Below are 22,202 nucleotides of genomic sequence, written 5' to 3'. Positions count from 1 at the left end.
TCTCCACCGACTAGGTGAATGAACGGAGGATAAAAACCCCCTACGACATCAGTTCAGCCAAGGCACGGGTGTTCACCAGTGGAGTAAACACCGTACTAGACACTGACTTTGGCCTGATTGTGAAGTTTGATGGAGTGCACCATATTGAAATCACAGTCCCTGGAGACTATTTCAACAAGGTATGAAACTACACAAAAACATAGCTAGAACATAACCCTATACCTAATATTTGTTGTAAATGTATTCTTTCGATACAGATGTTTGATTAATAAACCAGATAGTTTATTTTTTTGTCCAGATGCCTGAATTGCAATAAGAAAAGTGAAAGAATTTCCACAAGCAGATTTTGATCAAATCTTCCTTACACATATCACTCACTGCTTTTCCTGTAACTCAACTTTCCTTTTATAGGTGTGTGGAATGTGTGGTAACTACAATGGAGATTCCTCTGATGACAACTTGATGCCTGATGGCAAACCAGCCAAAGATGCCATTGAACTTGGTGACAGCTGGAAGGCAGAGGGAGACAGTGATCCTGGGTGAGTGTTAAATTATTTGGTTCCTCTAAATACCTCTCCATAATTCAGAAATAAACAAACCTAGATAGATAGCAGCATTATAGGTGCACTTATGGTGCTTATGAATCTGAGCCAATCATGGTGAAAAATCAGTACAGTTTCACTTGTCTTCATTCTTCTCTTGTGTTCATCCATGCCTCGCAGATGTCAACCTGATCCACGGCCAGATGACAAACCCAACTGCGCTGAGAATGAGGAGGAAATCTACAAGTCACATTGCGCAGCGTCTATCCTGTCTGATTTCTTCAAGCCCTGTCACTCTTTCATTCCTCCAGAATCTTTCCTGGGGAACTGCGTCTATGACATGTGTGAATATGATGGCATGCAGTCGACTCTGTGCGATAACATTGAAGCTTACGCTCAGGCCTGTCATAGCGCTGGAGTCACGATCAGCTGGAGAAACAGCACCTTCTGTCGTAAGTGAAAGAGGGAAGGAAGGATGAAGAGATGTGCTGAGAATGTAATGCTGAGCTGGCTGACAGGAGGAAGAATAATTTGGCTAGAATTGTAACGATCAAAAGAGCAGAACTTTGATGCTGATAAAATTAAGCATTTATGAGATTCTTCATTGATAACCTCTAGGCTATACATAAATATTAATGAATTTCTATGCATATTTTGAAGGTGGTCTATGAGTATGTCAGAGAATCATTGTCATTCAAATCCAGTGCATCAAACTTCTTTCCTTTGTGTTTTTTTCTTTCCAGCTCTCCCGTGCCCACCAAACAGTCACTATTCTGAGTGCACAGCACCATGTCCTCCTACCTGTGCCGATCTCTTCCCCGTATTCTGCCCATTACCACCCAATAGCTGTGTAGAGGGCTGCCAGTGCAATGGAGGTTTTGTGCTAAGTGATGGCAAGTGTGTTCCCCTCTCAAGCTGTGGATGTGTTGACAGCAATGGAGAGTATCATGATGTGAGTAAAGTTGCTAGAATTCCATGACAGTCGACTAAATATATTAATATTATTAATATAATATTAAAGTTTAAAAAAAAATAAAAAATTTATACTTTTATTCAGCTAGGAAACGGCTAAAATGTAAAAAAAACATTGATAATTTATAATGTTACAAAAGATTTCTATTTCAAATAAATGCTGTTCTTTTGACCCAATATTGATCGAAGAATCCTGAAAAATATAAAAAAATATTAAGCAGCACAACTGTTTTCTTTGTTAATAATAAGAAATGTTTCTTGAGCTTACCAGAATGATTTCTGAACGGTCATGTGACAATGACAACTGGAGTAATGGCCGCTGAAACATTTAGCTTTGCTTTCACAAGAATTTATCACATTTTTAAACATGCTAAAATAGAAGTTATTGTAAATTGTTATAATATTTCATAGAATTACAAGTTTCACATTTTTGATCAAATAAATGCAGCCTTGGAGAATATAAGAGACTTCTTTCTAAGATTTAAAAATCTTACCCACCCCAAACTTTTGAACAGTAGTCTGTCTATTAAAGAATTCTGTTCTTCAACTCATTATTGAAATCATTTTCTACATACATGAATTATGGCAAAAACACGATACTTAAAGAATGTACATTATTAGAAAAAGGTGCTGTAAAGACGGCCGTGCTTTCATTTTTTGTCACAAAATGTTACAATACCGACTGGTATCAATTTTAGGTGGGAGATTCCTGGATAACTGACCACTGCGAACAGAGGTGCAGCTGCAGCCTTGGAGGAGTGCTGTCCTGCACGTCCTTTGAATGCAATGACAACTCAATCTGTGATCTTGACAGCAATGGAGACCGTTACTGCAAACCTGAGAGTGAGTTTTGGACAGCTTTACAATGAGAAATACTAAGAATGAGGGGAAAATAAAGTCAATTTACTTAATTCAGACAAATTCAAAAATGTGTATTTATTATACATGAATGACCAAAAATTGGCAACAATTTTATCTTAGTAAGGACTACTTCATGTTTCACGTCTCCATGTCTTTGAAGTTTTTGGGATTTAATGACTGCATCTTGTGGGCATCTAAAGAAATGTAAATGTTTAACCCTTGAAGCAGGTTCAAAGTTAGTCTTAATGTCCACCTCAGGAATGAACTAACTCAAACCTCTTTTACTTCTCATAGAATTTGATGACTGCAATATTGCCGGGGACCCTCACTATCGTACCTTTGACAAATACAATCACCACTACCAGGGAGCATATACCTATGTATTAACTCAGAGCAACAATCTGCCCAGCTCCCTCACCCCTTTCATAGTCCGTGGCAAAAACCAGCGGCAGGGAGGCATCAGCCGGGTGTCTCTCCTGCGCGAGGTCTATGTGGATGTATACGGCATTACTGTTCGCTTTCAACAGAAGAAGAAAGTGCTGGTGAGAGATTCATGGGACATGTAGTCAATCCTAATAGTTGTATCTAACAGACGTTCAAACTACTACTTCATAAATGACCACGCAATATAGTAAAATGCCAATATCTTGGATGTCTTTGCATTTTTTCCTCCATCAGGTCAATGACGAGAAAGTTGGTCTACCGTTCATTCCTGTACGTGGAGTTAACATAAAAACAAAGTCTCGCTTTGTTATGCTCACAACTGACTTTGGCCTTTCTGTGCGCTTTGATGGCAATGCTCAAGCAGGTAGATCAAAACTTAAAATCTACATAATTTGTCAAGGATTTTTTATGCACAGCTTTGCATATTTTTTAAAGTATTTAATAACAAAAACTCTCTCTCTCTTTTTTTCCCTGAAGTGGTGACTCTGCCTAGTGTATACAGATCTCGTGTGCTCGGTCTTTGCGGTAATTATGATGGACGCACCAGTAACGAGTACACAAAACCAGACGGCACAGTTACCCGCAACCTCAATGAGTTTGGAGACAGCTGGAGAGTAACTGACAGACAGGCGGGTCTTCGTACCACATCCCTACCAAAGATGGTGCACCTACACAAGTACGGAAGAATGCTATGCATTATAAATCAATTGGGAAATTCTCATGTACTTCACTCTAACCATATGAAAAATCCTGTCTTCTTTGCTATTAGGCGTGAAGTGGAGGCCGATCCAGATTCAGGGTTTGAGACGACGGGCTGCACAGATGCTCTGCTGGATGAGCTGAACGGGAATAAAATGTGTGGGGCTCTCAGTGACCCTGCTGGTCCTTTCACTGCCTGTCATGCTGTGATCGCTCCGAATGACTTCCAGGAGTGAGTAATGTGTGCATGTGTTTGAGGGAGTGTGCACTCTAGGGACAAGTATTTGTTTACTTCCTGAGCTCAGAGAATAACGTAATGCAAAGTGGGTGTGTGTTGCGCTAACTATGTACAAGAGCATGTGTATGCGTGTGCGTTTGACTGAGATAAACTTGTGATATGCGGGTGTTGGTACGGATGCACAGTCCTTCATGACCGTGTGTGTGTTTGCATTGCAGGGATTGTGTGTTTGACCTGTGTGCTGAGCAGGGCAATGAAGAGCTGCGCTGTGAAAATTACGCTGTCTACGCTCGGGCTTGCCAAGATCAGGGTGTTGAACTAGGGCAGTGGAGACAAGAACTGAATTGTGGTATGAAAAATTTAATAATTTACACAATGTAGACTTTATCCATTCTATAGCAATATAAAATTAAAATTAAAATTATTCATTAAAAACTAAAAATAAAAACCCGGTTGAAAATCATGGTTTCCACAAAAATATATAGCAGCACCACTTTCAACATTGATAATAATAAGAAATATTTCTTGAGCACAAAATCAGCATCCTGCAATTATCTCTCTAGGATCATGTGACACTGAACATTCAGCTTTGCCATCACTGAAAAAGAAAACATTTAAAATATATTATAATAGAAACATTATTTAAAATTGTAAGAATATTGCACAATATTTGTGTTTTATTGTATTTGTGACCACATAAATGCAGCCTTGTTGAGCATAAGAGTTAAAAAAATTAAATTAAATTAAACCCTAAAACACATTTTTCGAGATGTTAACAGGTTGCACATCAGTGAAAACAACAATAGTACTAATTATGTCTATTATTATTACGGGAATTTACAATTTATTTATTTATTATTACAATTTTTGGAGCCATTTCGTTCATCCGTTTCAAAAAGCAAAGTTGAATCAATGTCACGAAAAGTGACGTATATGCATTAATTTGGAGAGGTGATTGGCTGCGTTGGCTGGAGAGTATGCATCTACGTCATCAGTTTTCTGAGCTTTTCTCAGTATCATTCATGAGAATGTACTCTTATGATCCAGTCACTGCGCTGTATTATGCATGAGGTCGTATTACAGCAGAGAATTTAAAATGTCACGATAGAGCTTCCGCGCTGTCAGTTCACCTCTGCAAACATGACTGTAACAATACGTCTGGTCATGAACGCAATGACACGACGGATTATTGTGATACACAGCAAACAAGAGACTAGTGCTGGTACACCTGAAAATGCTATTAGAACTTTTAAATGTTCTTCTTCGTTTTTCATATAGACCAATATCTCTGCTTATATTTATTTCAAATAATAATTTATCAAAACATATTTGATTTGTTCATTATAGTTGTTAGTAGTCTCTAATGATAAGATTTCTTGAGAGTTGGTTATCATTATTATATTTTTTAAATATATCAAGGTGGCGCCTACCTCCTCTTCACTCCTACTTTTCCACAGCTTTTTACATGCCCATTTTTGGAGTCTTTTTCAAATCTAAGGTGTGAAAGACCAGTGCTAAAACAGGGTGGGGGTTCATGACACTTTAAACTATTGCAAAAATCAACTTATATAAATAAATATCAAATATAAATGAAAGATAGATAGATAGATAAATAGATGTATTGTATGTTCTTTCCTGATTGTGTGTGTTTGTGATTTAGGTCTGCAATGTGGGCCCAACAGCAACTACTCCATCTGTATGACTCCATGCCCAGCATCCTGCGCAGACCTGGCGGCTCCCTCTGAGTGTGAGCAAATACTGTGTGTGGAGGGATGTATCTGCGCCCCTGGCTTTGTCCTGAGCGACCAAGACTGTGTGCCTTACAGCGAGTGTGGATGCACTTACCTCAATCGCTACTATCTGGTGAGTCTTTTGATGCATGTAAAATACTACAGGTTAAAGGTTATGATGTCAAATACACTGCACAGGTCTTGATGATCATGTTTTTCTGCACCTTTCCACACACAGCTGAAGGAGACATTTGTGACAGAAGATTGTTCACAGAGTTGTGAATGTACTAGCACTGGTGCTGTGTGTCAAACAAAGGGCTGTGGAGACAATGAGATCTGCACCGTGTACGACACCAAACGCGACTGTTATAAATGTGAGCTATTTCACTCTTTATATTATCACAAGATGTTCTCGAAATATATTTGATAAATATATATTGCATAGCTTTTAGAGTTTTCTAGTCTAGAAACGGTACAGAATTGGATATCATGTAGTTACGTTATTATATTACTATGGAAGCCAATTTCTGCCATGCAATAAAAAATAATTGTGGATTTGTATATAATTCATTAGAATTGTGAGATCAAAACTAATAATTCAAACTTTTTTTTTCTCAGAATTATGAGTTTACCTCTCACAATTCAGTCCATGTTTTTTGTTTTTCTCACAGTTTTCATCAGAATTGTAAGATAAAAACTGAGAATTGTGAGAAAAATTTTTTTTCCAATGGCGAAAACAAGCTTTCATATGTTACAGATGCTTCAGATGAGTAATGCACTGATTTTTAACTTATTTTGCCCTCTGTCTCTCAGCGAGTCCATGTTTGAGCTCGCCCTGTGAGAATGATGGGACCTGTGTGGAAAAAGCAGATGGTTCTGGTTACACCTGCACTTGCTCTGAAGGTTTTGAGGGCACAAACTGTGAGATCTTAAAAATCCCCTCTGAGGGAGGCCTGGGTAAGTGAATGGGAACAGACTGTATTCATTCCTAATGTAAGATCCTTAATCGAACTAGTATTTGCATGCCTAAAAATTAAACCATATATGCCGGCCATGTGCAATAAAAGTTTTTTCCTGCTTGCTGTTTTATAGATCAAACAGCTATTATCTTGATTGGAGTCCTCGTGCCCCTTGGCATCATCCTCATAGTCACAGCAACTGTGTGCATTTACAAGAAGTGCAGGTAAAGCCCATTTAAAGAATAAAGGCAGATCTAAAGACACTGATCTTGCAATAAAGTCAAAACCTTTCCAAGCCAAGCCTCCACTTGAAATAAGGTGAATTATTTATAAGGTAAATTAATGATTTTTATCCCTTTTTACACAGCCGCAAAAAGATAAATTATGAATCAAGTACATTAGAGTTGAACAAAAAGGCAGGTATGTGGTAACTGATTATTATACTTTTTTCTTTCTAAAAAGAAAACAACAACTATGAAATGTGCAATGCGAGTTGTAAATTGAGCATTTCTAAATTTGTCCACAGATCAACCCTATGAAACTCTAGATGAGGGTAAGAAGCAGGAAACAGACAACAGTGTGCTGAAGGCCACAACATTCTGAAGCAAAACCTCAGTTTTTTTGACAATGATTTGCTGACAATATTTTGTTTATATTTATTCACTTTAAATATCTTTGTGAAATATGTGAACTAACAGGCAAAACCTATGTTTATATTTTACTTTTTAAAAAATTTTCAGTAACTTATTTGTAAACATCGTTGTAATTTTTGGTGTTAGCTATGTTATGATTTGGGGAATGAGTGCAATTATCAAATGTGTATGAACATCAGATTTTTCTTCTGAAAATATTTTATGTGCTTTATTTTTTATTATTTTAAATAAATTATCAAAACAATTTATGCCCTAGCTGCTTTTATTTAACTTGTTCAAGTGCAACAATCCAATAACCCACAACATTTTCAAGTGCAAAGCAGCAGTTCATAGAAGAGAAAAGTAAAAATGGTCTTGCTTGACCAGCTATCTAAATGATTGAGTTCCACAAGGACTGTACTCCAGAAGAGCTTCTTGGTGAGTCTTGGCAATTCAAAAATGTCTGAAAGTCCAAACAAACAATACAAGAGCATTGCCTCAGCTCTGATACCTTTTGTATAACTTCTAACCTCAAGCTATTTATACAGACTGGGAGTAAATCCAATGGTTAAGAGTAGCCAATTAACAATTGTTCTGTGATTTGCCTTGTCAAGAGGCTAAAAAAAAGAATCCAAATGTTTTTGAAGTTTTGAGTTTTTGATCCATGCAGTTCAGGAAAACATCAGTGCCAGTCACCAGTCCTTTGAACATTCCTTCTTTTTCCTCCAAAAAACAAGTTACAAAAAAATAAAATAAACATGATAGTCCAAATCTTTTTGTTCATAAATGATCTTATCCTGCCAAGCAACTTTTCTTCACACGTTGTCAATGTAAAATAATTATTAGATAGTCCAAAACAAGAAAAATTACAAGTGAATTTAGAATTAAAAAATTTAAATAAGTCACAGTGTTTGTATTAAAACATATTATCTACATCCACAATGCGGTTTTGGATAATTGTTACATTTCCGCAGGATAAGAAGTCTGTCTAAATATTTCAGTCCGAAAAAATTAAACATTCAATATCCTATAATCGGACACAATATAAAACCATGTGCAACATTCAACAATAAAGGAAAAGGTTCTTCAGTCCCAAGGATTAATCAGTAGTCCTCACATCTGCACAGAAATGTAAACATTGATAAAAGAAATCAATCGTAACCCCATTAAATGGCACAATGGGGTGACGCTTTAAGCCAGTTGATTATTGATTATCACTACAGCCTGAGGGGTTGTACATATCAAGCTCTCTGTTAAACTCTGATGTTCAGTGTAAATGCATAGAAATCAATACTGCTGTATGACCAGCATCTGCCCTGATGCTTACCGGGAATTTGCTCCCAGACATCTAGCGGGAGAAGAGCAAGATAATTATGGAGTAAAAGAAAAATGATCCCACATGTTTTTTGTGAACACACACTCCAGTAGGAATGTGACAGCATATTTCCAAAGCCATAAAGGGAGGAGCAGAAATAAAATGGCATCTGCCAATAACACAAGCTCCACCTTCAGGAACCAGAAGTGACTTGATTTGGTATTGAAAGGTTGTGTGTGATCACATGGGGAACCCCTTGACTGGAGTGTTGACATTAAATAACAGTGGAATCATTTGATGAATAAAATAAATACAAATTTAACAACACACATAACTATCGAGTAAAGAGTATCAGTGATATGGAGGGCGGCACTACAGTTACACTGCAGGGTATAATTAATCCCAGACCAAAAACATTCCAGTGTGCAGGACTGAAAATTAAAGAAGCCTTCTGATTGCTCACAGGCACAACATTGCAAAACATCTTTCAAGTAATTAAGGAAAACAATAAAAGCACTTTTACAAAGAGGAATTAAATATGGACAGGCAAATGTTGGCAGTACTGACAAATGAAATTTAAAGACATTCAAAAAAAAATCTATCCAATAGTAAGTAGTAAATAAAGAAAAACACAAATTTGTATGTGACATCTTTTACAATGGATATGACTAGGCCCAGACAGAATCTGCTGAAAGGGTTAGTTCACCCAAAAAGGAAAATTCTGTCATTAATTACTCACCCTCGTGTCATTTCAAACCCAAAAGACCTTCGTTCATCTTCGGAACACAAATTAAGATATTTTTGATGGAATCTGAGAGCTGTCTGACCCTGCATAGACAGCAGCGCAACTGAAATGTTCCCAAGTCCAGAAACATAGCAAGGAGATCTGTAAAATAATACATGTGACATCAGGGCTTCATCCGCAATTATACGAAGCTACGAGAATACTTTTTGTGTGCAAAAGAAAAAAAAAAGACTTTATTCAACAATTTGTCTCCTCCGCATCACCCTGTAAACAGTGTATGCTGTTCTGTGTCGGCTGCGTCACATCGATACGCTGTTTCCGTTCAGATCAAATCACAACAACGTAGAAAACAGATCTGGCGTGACACAGCTGACACAGAACAGCATACGCTGTTTACGTCCAGCAGATATTCTCCAAAATGGCGCTACAGGGTGATGCGGAGGAGACAAATTGTTGAATAAAGTGGGTTTTTTTCTTTTGTGCACAAAAAGTATTCTCGTAGCGTTGTATAATTGCGGATGAACCACTGATGTCAGATGGATTATCAAAAATATCTTAATTTGTGTTCTGAAGATGAACGAAGGTCTTACGGGTTTGAAACGACACGAGGGTGAGTAATTAATGACATAATTTTCCTTTTTGGGTGAACTAACCCTTGCATTCTTTGCCCTGATTTTTGGAGACAAATTTACAGAATAGATTTAAGCAAACACAATGTGTTTAATAGAGTGCTAGACTCATTTGTGGCTGAAACCATAGCCAAACTATTAAAAAAACAAGCGTGTATGGGGCCAGTCGTAAGGAGAATCAGTTTCTTCAGAAAGATTTCTGAGCACACAGATTCCATGTGGGTCTGGGTATGACTAACCATAACCATCCATTCTCCCTTTAAACAGCCATTAATACAATATTTTAACTTGTATGTAACACAAGTTTCAGAACTTCATGACTCCAGTGAAATGTCCTATGGATAAACAATAAAAACCCTGTGTGTTTATGCTTTCTTTTCATTCCTTCTGTCGAAATGGTCAAAAAACAGTTGCTGCATGTAAATTGCATTGAAATAATTTTCAAATAATCATAACTGTACAGCATGTAAACAATGAATGCTGGTAAAACGAAAACAAAAATACATATTGAACTCAAACTGACAGACATTAAACCACTTTTTCGATTTACATCACTTCAATGACACGTGACTCTTTCCCAAAGTTCAAAAATATCCCTACTTCCTCTCCTCTGTGTGTGTGTGTGCATTTAGGTGTGTGAATCCAGTACCAGCACCTTGCACTCACGCTTGGCAATTTTGTCAAGTGACAAGATGTTCCTGTCAGGAGGGAGGTACAGCGGCCGTCCAACAGGAGAGCCCACAGGAGGGGTGATGGCCCTGCGCTCCATAACACTGCCTGTCCTGTAAGACATGAACATAGACATTGATCTCTGCTGCATAAATGAGACAATCATAATTTGACAAAGAAAACATTGTGAAGTGAGGCAGTTGTAAGAGGATGTACCAGTTTACCATAGGCTATATCAGAGTTCATGCCTATGTAGACAGTTCTAAATCAGTCAACTAAGATCTTCCATTTCAGTTAGAATAATGATGTAGAACAGGTGTTTTTCGCAAATATTACTAACTTGTAAAGACCGCTAAATACATTCATGTATAGACCCATTAATACCGTGTGTGATCAAAAGTTTGGGGTCACTAAGATTTACCAAGCTGCATTTAATTGATTAGTAATATTGTGAAATATTATTGCTATTTAAAACAAGTGTTCTATTTAATTATTGTTTAAAATGTAATTTATTCCTGTGATGGCAAAGCTGAATTTTCAGAAGCCATTACTCCAGTCTTTGGTGTCACATGATCATTCAGAAATTATTGTAATATTTGGTGCTGCAGAAATGTTTCTTATTATTATCAATGTTGAAAACAGTCATACTGCTTAATATTTACTTTAAAAAAATCTAATTGGCCACAACCTTTTGAACAGTAGTGTATATCGTCACTGCACAAAAAAAATAAATAAATTAAACGCATTAAATCGTAAAAAAAATTTGTTGATTGGTAGTGCATCTTTGTTCACCCACTGTGTAAGTAAAATCAAACCTTTAAAATTAATTCAAATACAAATTTTTTAATTACTATTAAAAATGCTGTCAACAGAAAAAAACAAGTAATCCAAACAAAAAATAAAAATAAAAAAACACACAAAAAAGGAAATTTGTTATATTATATTATTGTTAAACATATTTAATTAATATATAGTGTGTACAGTGTACGTGAGAGAGACAACCTGTAAGATTGAACTGTATTTACATCAAGTGAAATAGATGAAGATCATCTGTTTGTGTGTGTGTGTGCACGTTCAACGCTATACCTTGTGAGGTGAAACTTGGATGGCTGCTGGTGAGAAAAGGACTGAGAGCGGCCCAGACTTAGACTGGCCTGATGTCGGTCCAGAATATCTCTAACCGCTGGACTGGACGGACTGTTCTTGCGGGACAACGGACGGGCATCAGGGGGAGGGTTGGACACGGACGCTGTGAACTGTAGCTTCAGTTTCATGTGCTGACTCAACTAAAGACAGAGAAGACAGAATAGCGGATATTGAGGTGTGTAGATCCAGTAATCCAACTCATTGGTTTTGTTGAAGGAAGTGAAATTGCTCACGTCACACACATATTACTCTTTACCTCAAAAAGACCTGCTCGGAGTATCTGGAAAGCCACACTGACGGAAAGGGTACTGCCTTTTCGACAGTAACCCAGGTTACTGAGAGGAGAATGACACACCACTGCATTCACTGCAGGATCCTCTTTCTGTCCACGACCTGAGAAGAAGAGAGAATCAAAAAACATCTGGACATACTGTAGGATATCAGACAATTTAAGATTTGGTCAAAACATGGTTGAAACATTAGGAGCACAAAAATTCCACAAGAGGCCCAAGACAACAGGATGTCATAAATCAGACCCTAGCCAGTCTGAAGCAAGCCTAACCAACTTTTTCACAGAACAGCTTTCAACATTAAAACAAAAGAACACTTATTGACAATTCCAAGGAGATTGTCAATTTTGGGGACAAGTTATCAAGAATAATGGTCAAAAGAGATGCACAGCGTGACCATCACGGGGAAACATGTGATAGTGATCACAAGCTCTTCGGATTGACTTTCCCCCCACTTAGGAGACACAGAACACATGTCCTTATGTTCAGAAAATGGCACAGAAACTGCATTTCCATGTGAATATGCATCTAAATGACACTAAAAGGACTTGTTGTGAGCAACTAATCATTAAGCCTGACATTAGCTCATCTGGCATCACATTACAAATACTCACATACACAGCTACAGCCTCAAACTCTGTGTTCTCTACATCTACAAGCATGAACCACACCCTTTATGAGCAAATAACATTTAGCAACTTTTGCCTTTGCGCTCTACTTTGCTTTTATCGGACCTGTCTCTGATAGTGTGGCAACACTTTTTCCAATGTTTGCAATATTTTTTATCAACTTTGCAAACAACACTTTTTAATTGACTGTCAATCTCGCATTGCTAAACATCCTCTCTCTTTAACTGCTACATTTCCCCCCTTTGGTCGAACACTCTTCTTGACACTTTTTTTGAACATGATCCAAGAAGTCTCTCTCCTCCCTCTTTAAACCAATGTTGTTAATGTTTACTAAAACTAAAACTCTTAAAACATTGCTTTTGTTAATTGAAAAAAAGCTTAAATAAAATGCAATATAAATATTAGAAAATAAACGTATTATAGTGGATTTGGGTGTTTGCCCTGCCATGACATTCACTGTGAGAAATACCGCAAGCGGAGTGATACAAACGGTGGAGTTCTGTTATCACTCTAATATCACACTCTTATCAGCCATTCAGATTCAAGGACCGGATAAAGTAGATAGATAGTTGTATGTATTTTATATATATATATATACACAGTGGTGTGAAAAAGTGTTGGACCCCTTCCTGATTTCTTATTTTTTTGCATGTTTGTCACACTTTAATGTTTCAGATCATCAAACAAATTTAAATATTAGTAAAAGATAACACAACATGCAGTTTTTAAATGAAGGTTTTTATATATACTGTATATAAAATGAAAACAGAAAATTGAAAAATAATCCTATAATACTATAATATTATATAAATAATACTAAAATAACACTGCTTCAAACATATTCTAGACTCAATCATATACCCACCACCAGGAGCGTTTCTAGCCTTTCATCAGTACTGAACCCTCATCAAAAAAGTGCTCCCCATATTTTAACAGTCTTTTTTAATACTCTTTTTTGAAATTGTTATGGATGTATAGATATAAATTGTCTTTACCTGCAGTACAAAATCTTTCACGAGCTGCCTGCCCAATAAACTGCTTCACAGCTGACAAACTGATTTTCTTTCCTACAATAGATCGCAGGTAATAATCTACCTCTTTCAGTGTCTCCTTTTTGTTTTCTGACTTACAAAATATCCCATTACACTGTAAGAAACAGCTGCAAATGGTCCAGTGCTTGAATGTACTGTCCATATGAATCAAACTGAATCATAAACCGTTTCAGACCTTTTGGCAAACCTGTTTGACCGATTAGATCAAAGTTAAAGAGTAACTAACTCACGATCTGGCATCACTAATTCTAATGCTAAACAGCTGATACTCAATATGATTTCTGAAATATTGTCTAAGCAAATGATTCTCGGGTGTCACATGTTAATATATTAAAGCAGTCACACTAATCAGTTCAATCACCATGCAGCTCCATGCAGCCATATGTTCTTAAACTTAAGCCAATTGTTTTTACAATTTTACCCTTCCTCACCTTCAGGCGTCCAGACTAGACGGACTGCCAGAAAGTCCTGCAAGTTGTTGAGGAGGGTATATCGCACCCGGAAATGTTCGTGAGCCTTGACCGCACTGGGGCAGCTAGCTGTCATAATGAAGCGCGGTCGGTCCAGTCTCACACTAGGGAGACTATAGTGAGTGTAGATAGAGTTGGTGAAGGGCAATTTAGAAGTGGACCACTGCAAGACTGCAACTAATGGCACCTCTAGGCCCTGCAGCAAAAAGAAACATGACATTTCATTAATACTATTTATTTAATCTATACATTTATATCATCAAAGTTTTAAATTATTGCAAAGAAGATAAATGGCTGTGGGATACATATTTGTAGCCTGTTATCACTCAAAATATCCTGATGGCCCACCTCAGTTGAATCATCTTGTGCCTGGTTATTGAGCTGCAGCTGGAAGAGAAAGTTCTGCTCCTCTAGAGCACTGAGCATGCTGGGAAGGTGACTGGACTCGCTGTCCATTCTATAAAATGATGCCATGGCAACTTCTCCTGACTGATGACTGAAGCAGATAAACAATGAGATAAACATTAACACAAACTCTCTCAGATGCATCTGGCTGATTCTATAATTGCAGGAACATTTGGTGTCCAAAGTCTTTTTTTCCCCTCTTTTTTTCAAATACTTATATATTTAATTATTTTAATAATTTGTTACTCATTGTCATGGATCACAGGATTTTACAGGCCATAACAATATAATATTTGATGTAAAAAGTGTCTTATATGGCTAAAAATCATGATTTCTTGTCTGAATTAGTGTCAATTCTGTCACCAAGGTAGAGTGACAGTGTTGACATTATGTAACGGAATGGACAATCATACACAGAGAAACACACACACACGACTGTCAATTCTGTTACATACTGTCATCATGATTAAATCATGACACTTTTTACAAAAATAAATAAAAATAAATATATATATTTTTATTTATTTATTTATTTTGTTTGTTATGGCCTTCAACATCTTGTGATCCATGACAATGAGTAACAAATTATTAAAATAATTAAAAATATAACCATTTGGACAAAAGCAGAAAACTAAATGATGACTTTGGACACTAAATGGTAAAGCAAACTGGCAAGGGTAAAATGCATGAAACATTCAAAAGCAAAAACTGTAATTTAATATTAAAGTATGGCATATTAAAAAACATAAAAACATGGGCAAAAATCCTTGTGCATGATTGTATCCCTGTGAACCATCAAGAATAACAATTACATTAGTATTTCCTCAAGGAAATAGCAGTGCTATTTCATAAATATATGCACACACTGTGTGTATATATATTATACATATATATATTCCAGGAAAAGAAGATGAAACACAATTCAGTATGCACTGATTTAAATAAAGAATTTAATTATTATGTTGATATCATCATGATCAGTTACTTTTTAAATGTTAAACATTCTATAACCTTTCAAATTAAAATTTAACATTTCCTAAAATTATGATGTTTACAAATTAATAAATTGTCAATAAGTAAACCAATCCATCTTGTGTTATCTACAAAACAATTTTTAAACATTGAAGTGTTTCAGGCTGAATAAATAGCAGAAGTTTATTCATCAGAGACAGGAATTTATATCAAACCATAATCAGAACGTTTGAGGATATACTGTAATCACACTCACAGGTGTGCGCGATCACACGCAATGTTTTCTCTTACCAAACATTGTCCACCAGCAGCACCGAGCCATCTGGCATCATTGGTAAGTATGAAGCATTGAAGTTGGGAAGGATCTTGATGTCACGCACACACACTTCCTCTTGAGAACTTGCATTTAATACTGAAACAATCAGATGTTCAAACATACATAAACAGGACGTCTATCACACAAAGATACAGGAAACCACAAAAATAGAAGAGATGCACTACAGCACTACAGAACTACTGCCTATTTCTAGCACAAATCATGACTACTGATGTGCTTACACTATAGCAGTGGAGACAAAAATCTATGTTTGGGACTTTTCTAACCATGAAGCAGCTGAATGAAACTGAACCACGTACAAGTCCTCTGTTTTCTCATAAATGCATTAAAATGTTTTGAACATAGTTGACAGATTTAAATAAAGGACATCATAATAAAGTCATACAAACATATCCAAGCATTCTCCCTTGAACACTGGGTGGATAAATATGGGAATAATTACTTCTATAATGAGGTATACATGTCTTTCTTCCCTCCCTTACATTAGGACCACCAAGGACCTATTATATCATAATCAGAAGACAAACAGACACTCGTAGTTATGAAAAATTCACAAGAGAGGCTTCTATTTTGAAACTGAGATTTTAGGACAATGAGAATCACAGTTACATTGATAATTAAAACACCTGCATGTCATGATAAACATAGATACACCTTTCAAAAGTTTGGGGTTGGTAATATAATGTTTTTGAAAGAAGTCTCTTATGCTCACCAAGGCTACATTTATTTGATCAAAAATGCGGTAAACATACTCATATTGTGAGGCCCCCTCCCCCCCTTATTGATTCTTTGATCAATAGAAAGTTTTAAAGAGCAGCATTTATTTAAAATTGAAATCTCTTGTAACATTATAAATGTCTGTACTGTCATTTTGATCAATTTAATGCATCCTTGCATAAAAAAAGTATTATTTCTTTAAAACAAAAAACCTTAATGACCCCAACCTTTTCAACAGTAGTGTATATACTATATATCATTTGTGCTTATAAAATGTTAAGAAGAGCTAGAAATAGGGCTGACACTACCTTTAAGGACAGTCAAGTGTCTCCCTGAGACTGTCATTTGTTGACACTTTACAGTCGGAGGGGGCAGGACATTAAGTGTGGTGCTGACTGTTAGCAAGCAAGAGAAATGAGACCAATTTAAAACAATTTCCTAAACAGCATATGTATAAAAAAAGCGAAAAAGGCAGATTCCTGAGGTCCTAAATCAATAATGACATCATGCAGTATTGTGATGAAGGATGCAAGAGCTCACCCTGCGCTTTGAAGGTGTTTAGATCCTGGCGGAATGTTTGGCAGGGGCTCTTTTGTTGGAGGATGCTGAGGTAGCCATGCTCTTGGATCTCAGCTTTCTCCTCTTCTTGCTTCCACACAGTTACAATGATCTGCATTGAGGTAACACACATACATCCACATATATCAGAGGTGCAATCAGAAACACATGCAACATGACATACCATGAGCACTGGTGTTTGATTGAATTGACATTTCTTGCACACACACTCACACTTTACATTAGAATCTTGCACAAGCATCCACAACTAATCAGCAATACTGCTGATAAGAACTTCCTGTTCTATTTATACCAATAACGCAAAACCAATATCAACAGAAAATACCCAACCATATGCATGAATGCAAGACCACACACACACACACACACTAGTCATACCTTCACTTTGAGAGTGTTGACAGGGAGCTTATCCAGGGACACAGTCAGGGGGAAGATGACCTCATCGCTTAAAACAACTGGCTCATCCACAGGAGACTGAAAAAAACAACAAAGTAAAATACTTGGAGGTGAGACATGGGACAAGTTAAGTTTTTCTCAGCACTGTACTCACAACTCACACTCACAACTGTGTGCTGGAACATCAGAACTCTATTGCATGCAAACATTTAATTCATGCCAATGCCACCAAAACACATGCAATTTGCTTAAATCAATAAGAAATTCAAATCTGATATGAATAAGAAACTAACTATTCAGACATCTGAATTTATTGCTTTGAGAATTGAGCCAATGCGATTGAGAAAAACTGTAATGTGCATTTAGGAAAACAGTATATACTAGGCTCACTTTATTTCCACATTCGCATAATTACCAATATTTTTGTGGGCAAAAGTTTACAGCATTTATTTCTCCAAAATAAAAACTTGGGGTTTGAAATGTTTAAAGTTCAAGGGTTTCAACATTTGAAATTGAAGAATTTAAGGCATAAATATTAGCACTGTACCTTTTAGTTTAAAAATAATTCATTTTTATTTTACAGTGCAATTGTAATTTGTAATATGTTTCTGCCTTCAATTTCGTAATTAGAGTTAATACATATTAATAATAATAATCTATCACTATCACAACTAAAAAGATTTTAAAGTTCAGATACAAAAGCAAAACACTTACTAAAAAAGATTTTCTGTTGCTTTACAGCAGAATTCGAATTTGTCTCATTTGAAGTAGTTTGCATCATTGATTCTGTTATTTGCTGTTTAGTTGCATGTCATATGACTGACATCAGAGAATATGTGATGTGCCATTATATTATTGAAAATTTTAATTCAAATCACAGGGGGTACTTCAAGCTAATATATTACATCTAAGGAGTCCAGCTGACAAAAAGGTTTAAGAATGCCTGGTGTAGAGTATCTGCTTGTTCTTGTACCTCAGAGACAATATCAAAGTCATACAACCTTGGCCTGCAGTTTGAGTATCATAGCTCTGTAATGTCTGACTTCTGAAACTGGATTGGTGCATTTAAAAACATTTGCACTACTGGGTGTGTGACTAGCAAGAAAGCAGTGCAAATAGCAGACTAAGCTCTCATTTCACAAGGTGGGTTGTACCGCTGTTTGAAAACTTAATTGCCTTGCTTTGCTTCTTATGAGAATTTTCAATAGAAAAAAAACACAGAAGCACTGCACCTTGGCGGACTGTCAAACGTTTGTTAGATGTGAAAAATGTGTCCTAAATTCTTGATTTAAAATGACTTGACTTCATTACAATGATCATACTTCATTCTCCAGATGTCATTTACAATCTGCAGGTGTTATTAATATCTTAAATAGCTTCTGTATGCTGGGCTGGGGTATACAGACATTTGAGAGGCTAAGGGGCGCAAACAGGTCCAACTTCTGAGAAAAACACTGAAATGGAGTCCCTGAAAATACTCAGGTCAAATGACTTAGGATAAAACCTCTCTTGGTATCAAAATCGTTTTAAACTAAAAATGACAGAATGCTATGAGAAGACCTCAAGGTAAATGTTTCTATTTTTTTAAAATGTAACTTTCATGGTCGAGATCAATTATAAAATTATAAAATTACAAAATCAAAAATCCAAATTTTAAACTTCAGAAGAAAAGAGCAACAATCGGACGCTGTTGTCCAAAATGTCACTGATTTAAAAATAAATAAAGTCAAGCCTATGTTTGTGGAATGAGTGTTGCACTTTTCTTCTAAAGTTTGAAATTATATAGGAATTGTATGAATTTAATCTTTATGAAAAGTTTAAAGTTTTACATTTACTCAGCTCTTATTTGTTTCAGAAGTGGTTTGGGGTCTTTACTTTAGCTTATCGGTGCGAATTCTTGAAGCTTGTTGACTAACATTGGATTGCTTCACACTGAAGCTGATTGCTTATCTTCTGTCTTGTTCTTTTGTGTGTGTGTTTTTCTCCATCTAATACTACATATATCAATATATAGGACATCATAGAACGCCTCTTGTGAAATAAAATAGCTTTTTTCCTAGAAGATATTTGGAGTCTTCATCTTGTGTGACTTTATATCCTATTATTTCATGATATTTCTCAAAAGTGCTGTTCATTTCTTTTGGTATAACATCTTTTTTTAGTTAGCAAAATATTACTGAGTGCACCTGCAGGGGTTCAAGTCAGGACTGTTATAGAAATATACTGCTTGAAAGACACATGGTAGCATTCTGGCCAGAATACTAAAAAGAGGAAGCCCTTTGCAGTACTATGACTATCCTCAATTGTAAATTGTAAAGGACTGAGTTCTGTATAGTTGCCAGCCATAAGAAAAGGCAAACACATCTCTCAAACAGTACAACAGGAAATATCAACACTTCCGTGTTGTTATAGATAATCAAATATATTTGTATGCATAACAGTGAACTTTAACTGTACAATAAACAGCTATTCTCCAAAAGACTGAAGTGTTTGTTTAAGCACCTGTACAGGAGCCTTGCGGAATTCCCTCACGCCGTTGCCGGGGTTGTTGTGAATGAGGAGCGGCTTGCATTCCCTGAAGCCCCGGTACCTCGGGCCCCCTCTACCTGCGCAGCCCACCTCCGCAGCATCATCATCGTCCGTATCCTCCACACACTCGTCCCCGCTGCTGTGGTAGTCGTGATACAGAGGCTGTGTCCGCTGCCGGTTGTCACCAGGGCTAACGCTGGCCACGGCGCAGAGAGAGCCGGCCAGCTCCCTCCAAGAGCGACTGCTGTGATGCTCCGAGACGCTGCCATCAGCTGCCGCAGTGCCGGTCGACCCGGACACCGACGCGACGTTCTGAGAGCGCAAAACCAGGAGAAAGCGCACGGTTTCCCCGAGATAAAGGTGACTGCGACGCGGAAGCGTGCGGTATTTGGCCGGGTCCGACAGGTCTGAGATGGGGACGGCCGGAAAATACATAAAGTACTCGCATTGCGATTCCATCATTAACACCATGACCATCACAGCGCACTGCAAGCAGACAGCGAAGGTATCCGGTTAGACTGAGCAGCCTGCAAATAACACTCCCATTCAAAAAAGAATATCTAAATTAAACAAGCCCGTTTTACCTTTCACCTCGCTTAATATCACGGTTTCCCAGATTGAACAAAAATTACATTCATCCTGTTTTGTCCCATTTCGGTTGGATGCCAGTTGACGTATACAATACATTCAAGTGCGCTGTATGACAGGCACGCTTATCGAGTTAAGACGGAGTAACGTTAGAGCGGCATTACAGCTAGGCATGAATAGTCGCTTGTCGATAAAGGTAAACAATGGTCTAGCTGTGAAAGCTGCTACAGGTTTGTTTAGTTCTGCGATTAATTATTATAACTGTTATATTTCACTACTTTGTTTGTAATGATGTTCATTTGAAATGTATTATATTATTATTTCCAACAAAATAACGTAATTATATTTTGCCATTTATGCATGGGGAAAAGTTCAGTGTTTTGGAGCTGCTCTGTGTCTAATGTCTACATTTAAATGTAAAAACAACTAGCGAATCAACTCCCATTAGATACTGTTTGAGCTAATGACGATAGTAACATGGTAAATATGGTTAAACCTGTGTTCTTGTTGAGAAAATTAAGCTTTAGATTTGGAGACTTTAAAAATCAAAAATTCACTCTTTATTGTTATGCGTGTTGCCCCTTCCTTTGTTCCTTTACAAGTCAGTAAATGCTTCAACATAAATGTATTGTAGCTTATTTCATTAAAGGCAACTCATATTAAATTTACTGACTTCAATGTTTGCGTACTGAACTTTGAATCGTGTCATTCAAAACTGAATTAGGTTGTATCTGGGTCATTCCGTGTCAAATCAAACAAATTTCGGGAATTTCCACGCCTCAAATTTTGGATTTTGTTAATATTTTTTCTGTAGAAAGACAAACATAAATAGCGATGAAAGCCAAAATATTAAATGTCACAGATTTAGATTTACTGAGTAATCCACTATTTTGAAGAGGGGGGGGGGGGGGGGGAAAATGACAAGTTTCACCTGAGATTTGGAGCCAAATTTGAGGGGGGTAAAAATGACTTTAGAAAACAGGCAGCATCATTATTTTATTTTTACACAGAGATTGGCAGGTCTATTAGTACAATATGTTGACTTTACCAATCTTTGTTTCATTATATTCTAATGGCGACAGTTCAAAAATGGCAAAAAGCACTTCTTGTGTTTTTTGCCTCAAGTTTATGTCTGTTACTCAAGAAGTATTCAAAAAATATCTTAATATCCTTTTAGATTCTGGTTCTTAACAAACTTTCCTTTTGGTATCTTCATTTTAAAGGCCCTTGATGGTTCATTCCCAGAGATATGGAGATATTAATGCGGCTCCATGAGTAAATTGTACACATTTTCATTGGTCAAAAACCAAATGTGGGTAATTTTGCATACAGCTGATACGTTTTTTCTTTTAAAGAGATATATCTAATACAGATATATTAAGATATTTTCTTGAGTTACAGGCATGCAAACACAATAAGTGCTTTTTGCCATTTTTTAACGGTAACCGTTGTCTTATAATGAAACAAAGATTGCTAAAGTCAACAGATTTGACTAATACCACTACCAATCTCTGTGTAAAAAGAAACTTGTCATTTTGACCCACCCGCTACAAAATAGTGGATTACTAAGTATATATACATCTGTGACATTTAATATTTTGGCTTTCATCACTATACATGTTTGTCTTTCTACAGAAAAAAATATTAACAAAATCTC

The 22,202-nt window shown here is 36.6% G+C and overlaps 2 protein-coding genes across 2 annotated transcripts in view; one reads left to right on the top strand and one right to left on the bottom strand.

Moving 5' to 3' along the window:
* Positions 1–7,244, top strand: part of zanl (zonadhesin, like) — a 32,363-nt gene extending 25,119 nt beyond the window's left edge. Inside the window, 16 exon segments of the mRNA XM_016284326.1 lie at positions 15–179; positions 412–539; positions 723–994; positions 1,286–1,494; positions 2,213–2,357; positions 2,670–2,917; positions 3,054–3,183; positions 3,297–3,495; positions 3,589–3,750; positions 3,975–4,105; positions 5,417–5,619; positions 5,725–5,860; positions 6,300–6,443; positions 6,579–6,669; positions 6,813–6,865; positions 6,972–7,244. Coding sequence (XP_016139812.1) covers positions 15–179; positions 412–539; positions 723–994; positions 1,286–1,494; positions 2,213–2,357; positions 2,670–2,917; positions 3,054–3,183; positions 3,297–3,495; positions 3,589–3,750; positions 3,975–4,105; positions 5,417–5,619; positions 5,725–5,860; positions 6,300–6,443; positions 6,579–6,669; positions 6,813–6,865; positions 6,972–7,048 — 2,493 coding nt within the window. The 3' untranslated portion in view covers positions 7,049–7,244.
* Positions 7,245–9,747: 2,503 nt separating this feature from the next.
* LOC107594676 (uncharacterized protein C7orf43 homolog) lies at positions 9,748–20,662 on the bottom strand. The gene is made up of 11 exons (XM_016284815.1): positions 20,542–20,662; positions 19,931–20,443; positions 17,411–17,506; positions 16,994–17,123; positions 16,762–16,848; positions 15,691–15,811; positions 14,371–14,518; positions 13,984–14,218; positions 11,838–11,974; positions 11,522–11,721; positions 9,748–10,548 (listed from the first exon to the last, which is right to left on the bottom strand). Exons 2-11 carry the CDS (start codon positions 20,432–20,434, stop codon positions 10,395–10,397), a joined length of 1,812 nt encoding a protein of 603 aa, XP_016140301.1. The 5' UTR covers positions 20,435–20,443; positions 20,542–20,662; the 3' UTR covers positions 9,748–10,394.
* Positions 20,663–22,202: the final 1,540 nt, after the last annotated feature.

The sequence above is a fragment of the Sinocyclocheilus grahami genome, unplaced genomic scaffold, assembly GCF_001515645.1.
Source record: "Sinocyclocheilus grahami isolate Dianchi unplaced genomic scaffold, SAMN03320097.WGS_v1.1 scaffold10.1, whole genome shotgun sequence".
NCBI classification, from domain to species: Eukaryota; Metazoa; Chordata; class Actinopteri; order Cypriniformes; family Cyprinidae; genus Sinocyclocheilus; species Sinocyclocheilus grahami.
Note: the sequence above shows the minus strand (reverse complement) of the source record. Positions and strands in the feature narration are given on the sequence as shown.

Coding starts and splice junctions, on each gene's coding strand:
- LOC107594676 (XM_016284815.1), bottom strand. CDS start 20,434: ATGGTCATGGTGTTAATGATGGAATCGCAATGCGAGTACTTTATGTAT. Junction 17,124..17,410: donor TCAACACTCTCAAAGTGAAG/GTATGACTAGTG, acceptor ACCTCAATGCAG/ATCATTGTAACTGTGTGGAA. Junction 15,812..16,761: donor ACACTTGACTGTCCTTAAAG/GTAGTGTCAGCC, acceptor TGATTGTTTCAG/TATTAAATGCAAGTTCTCAA.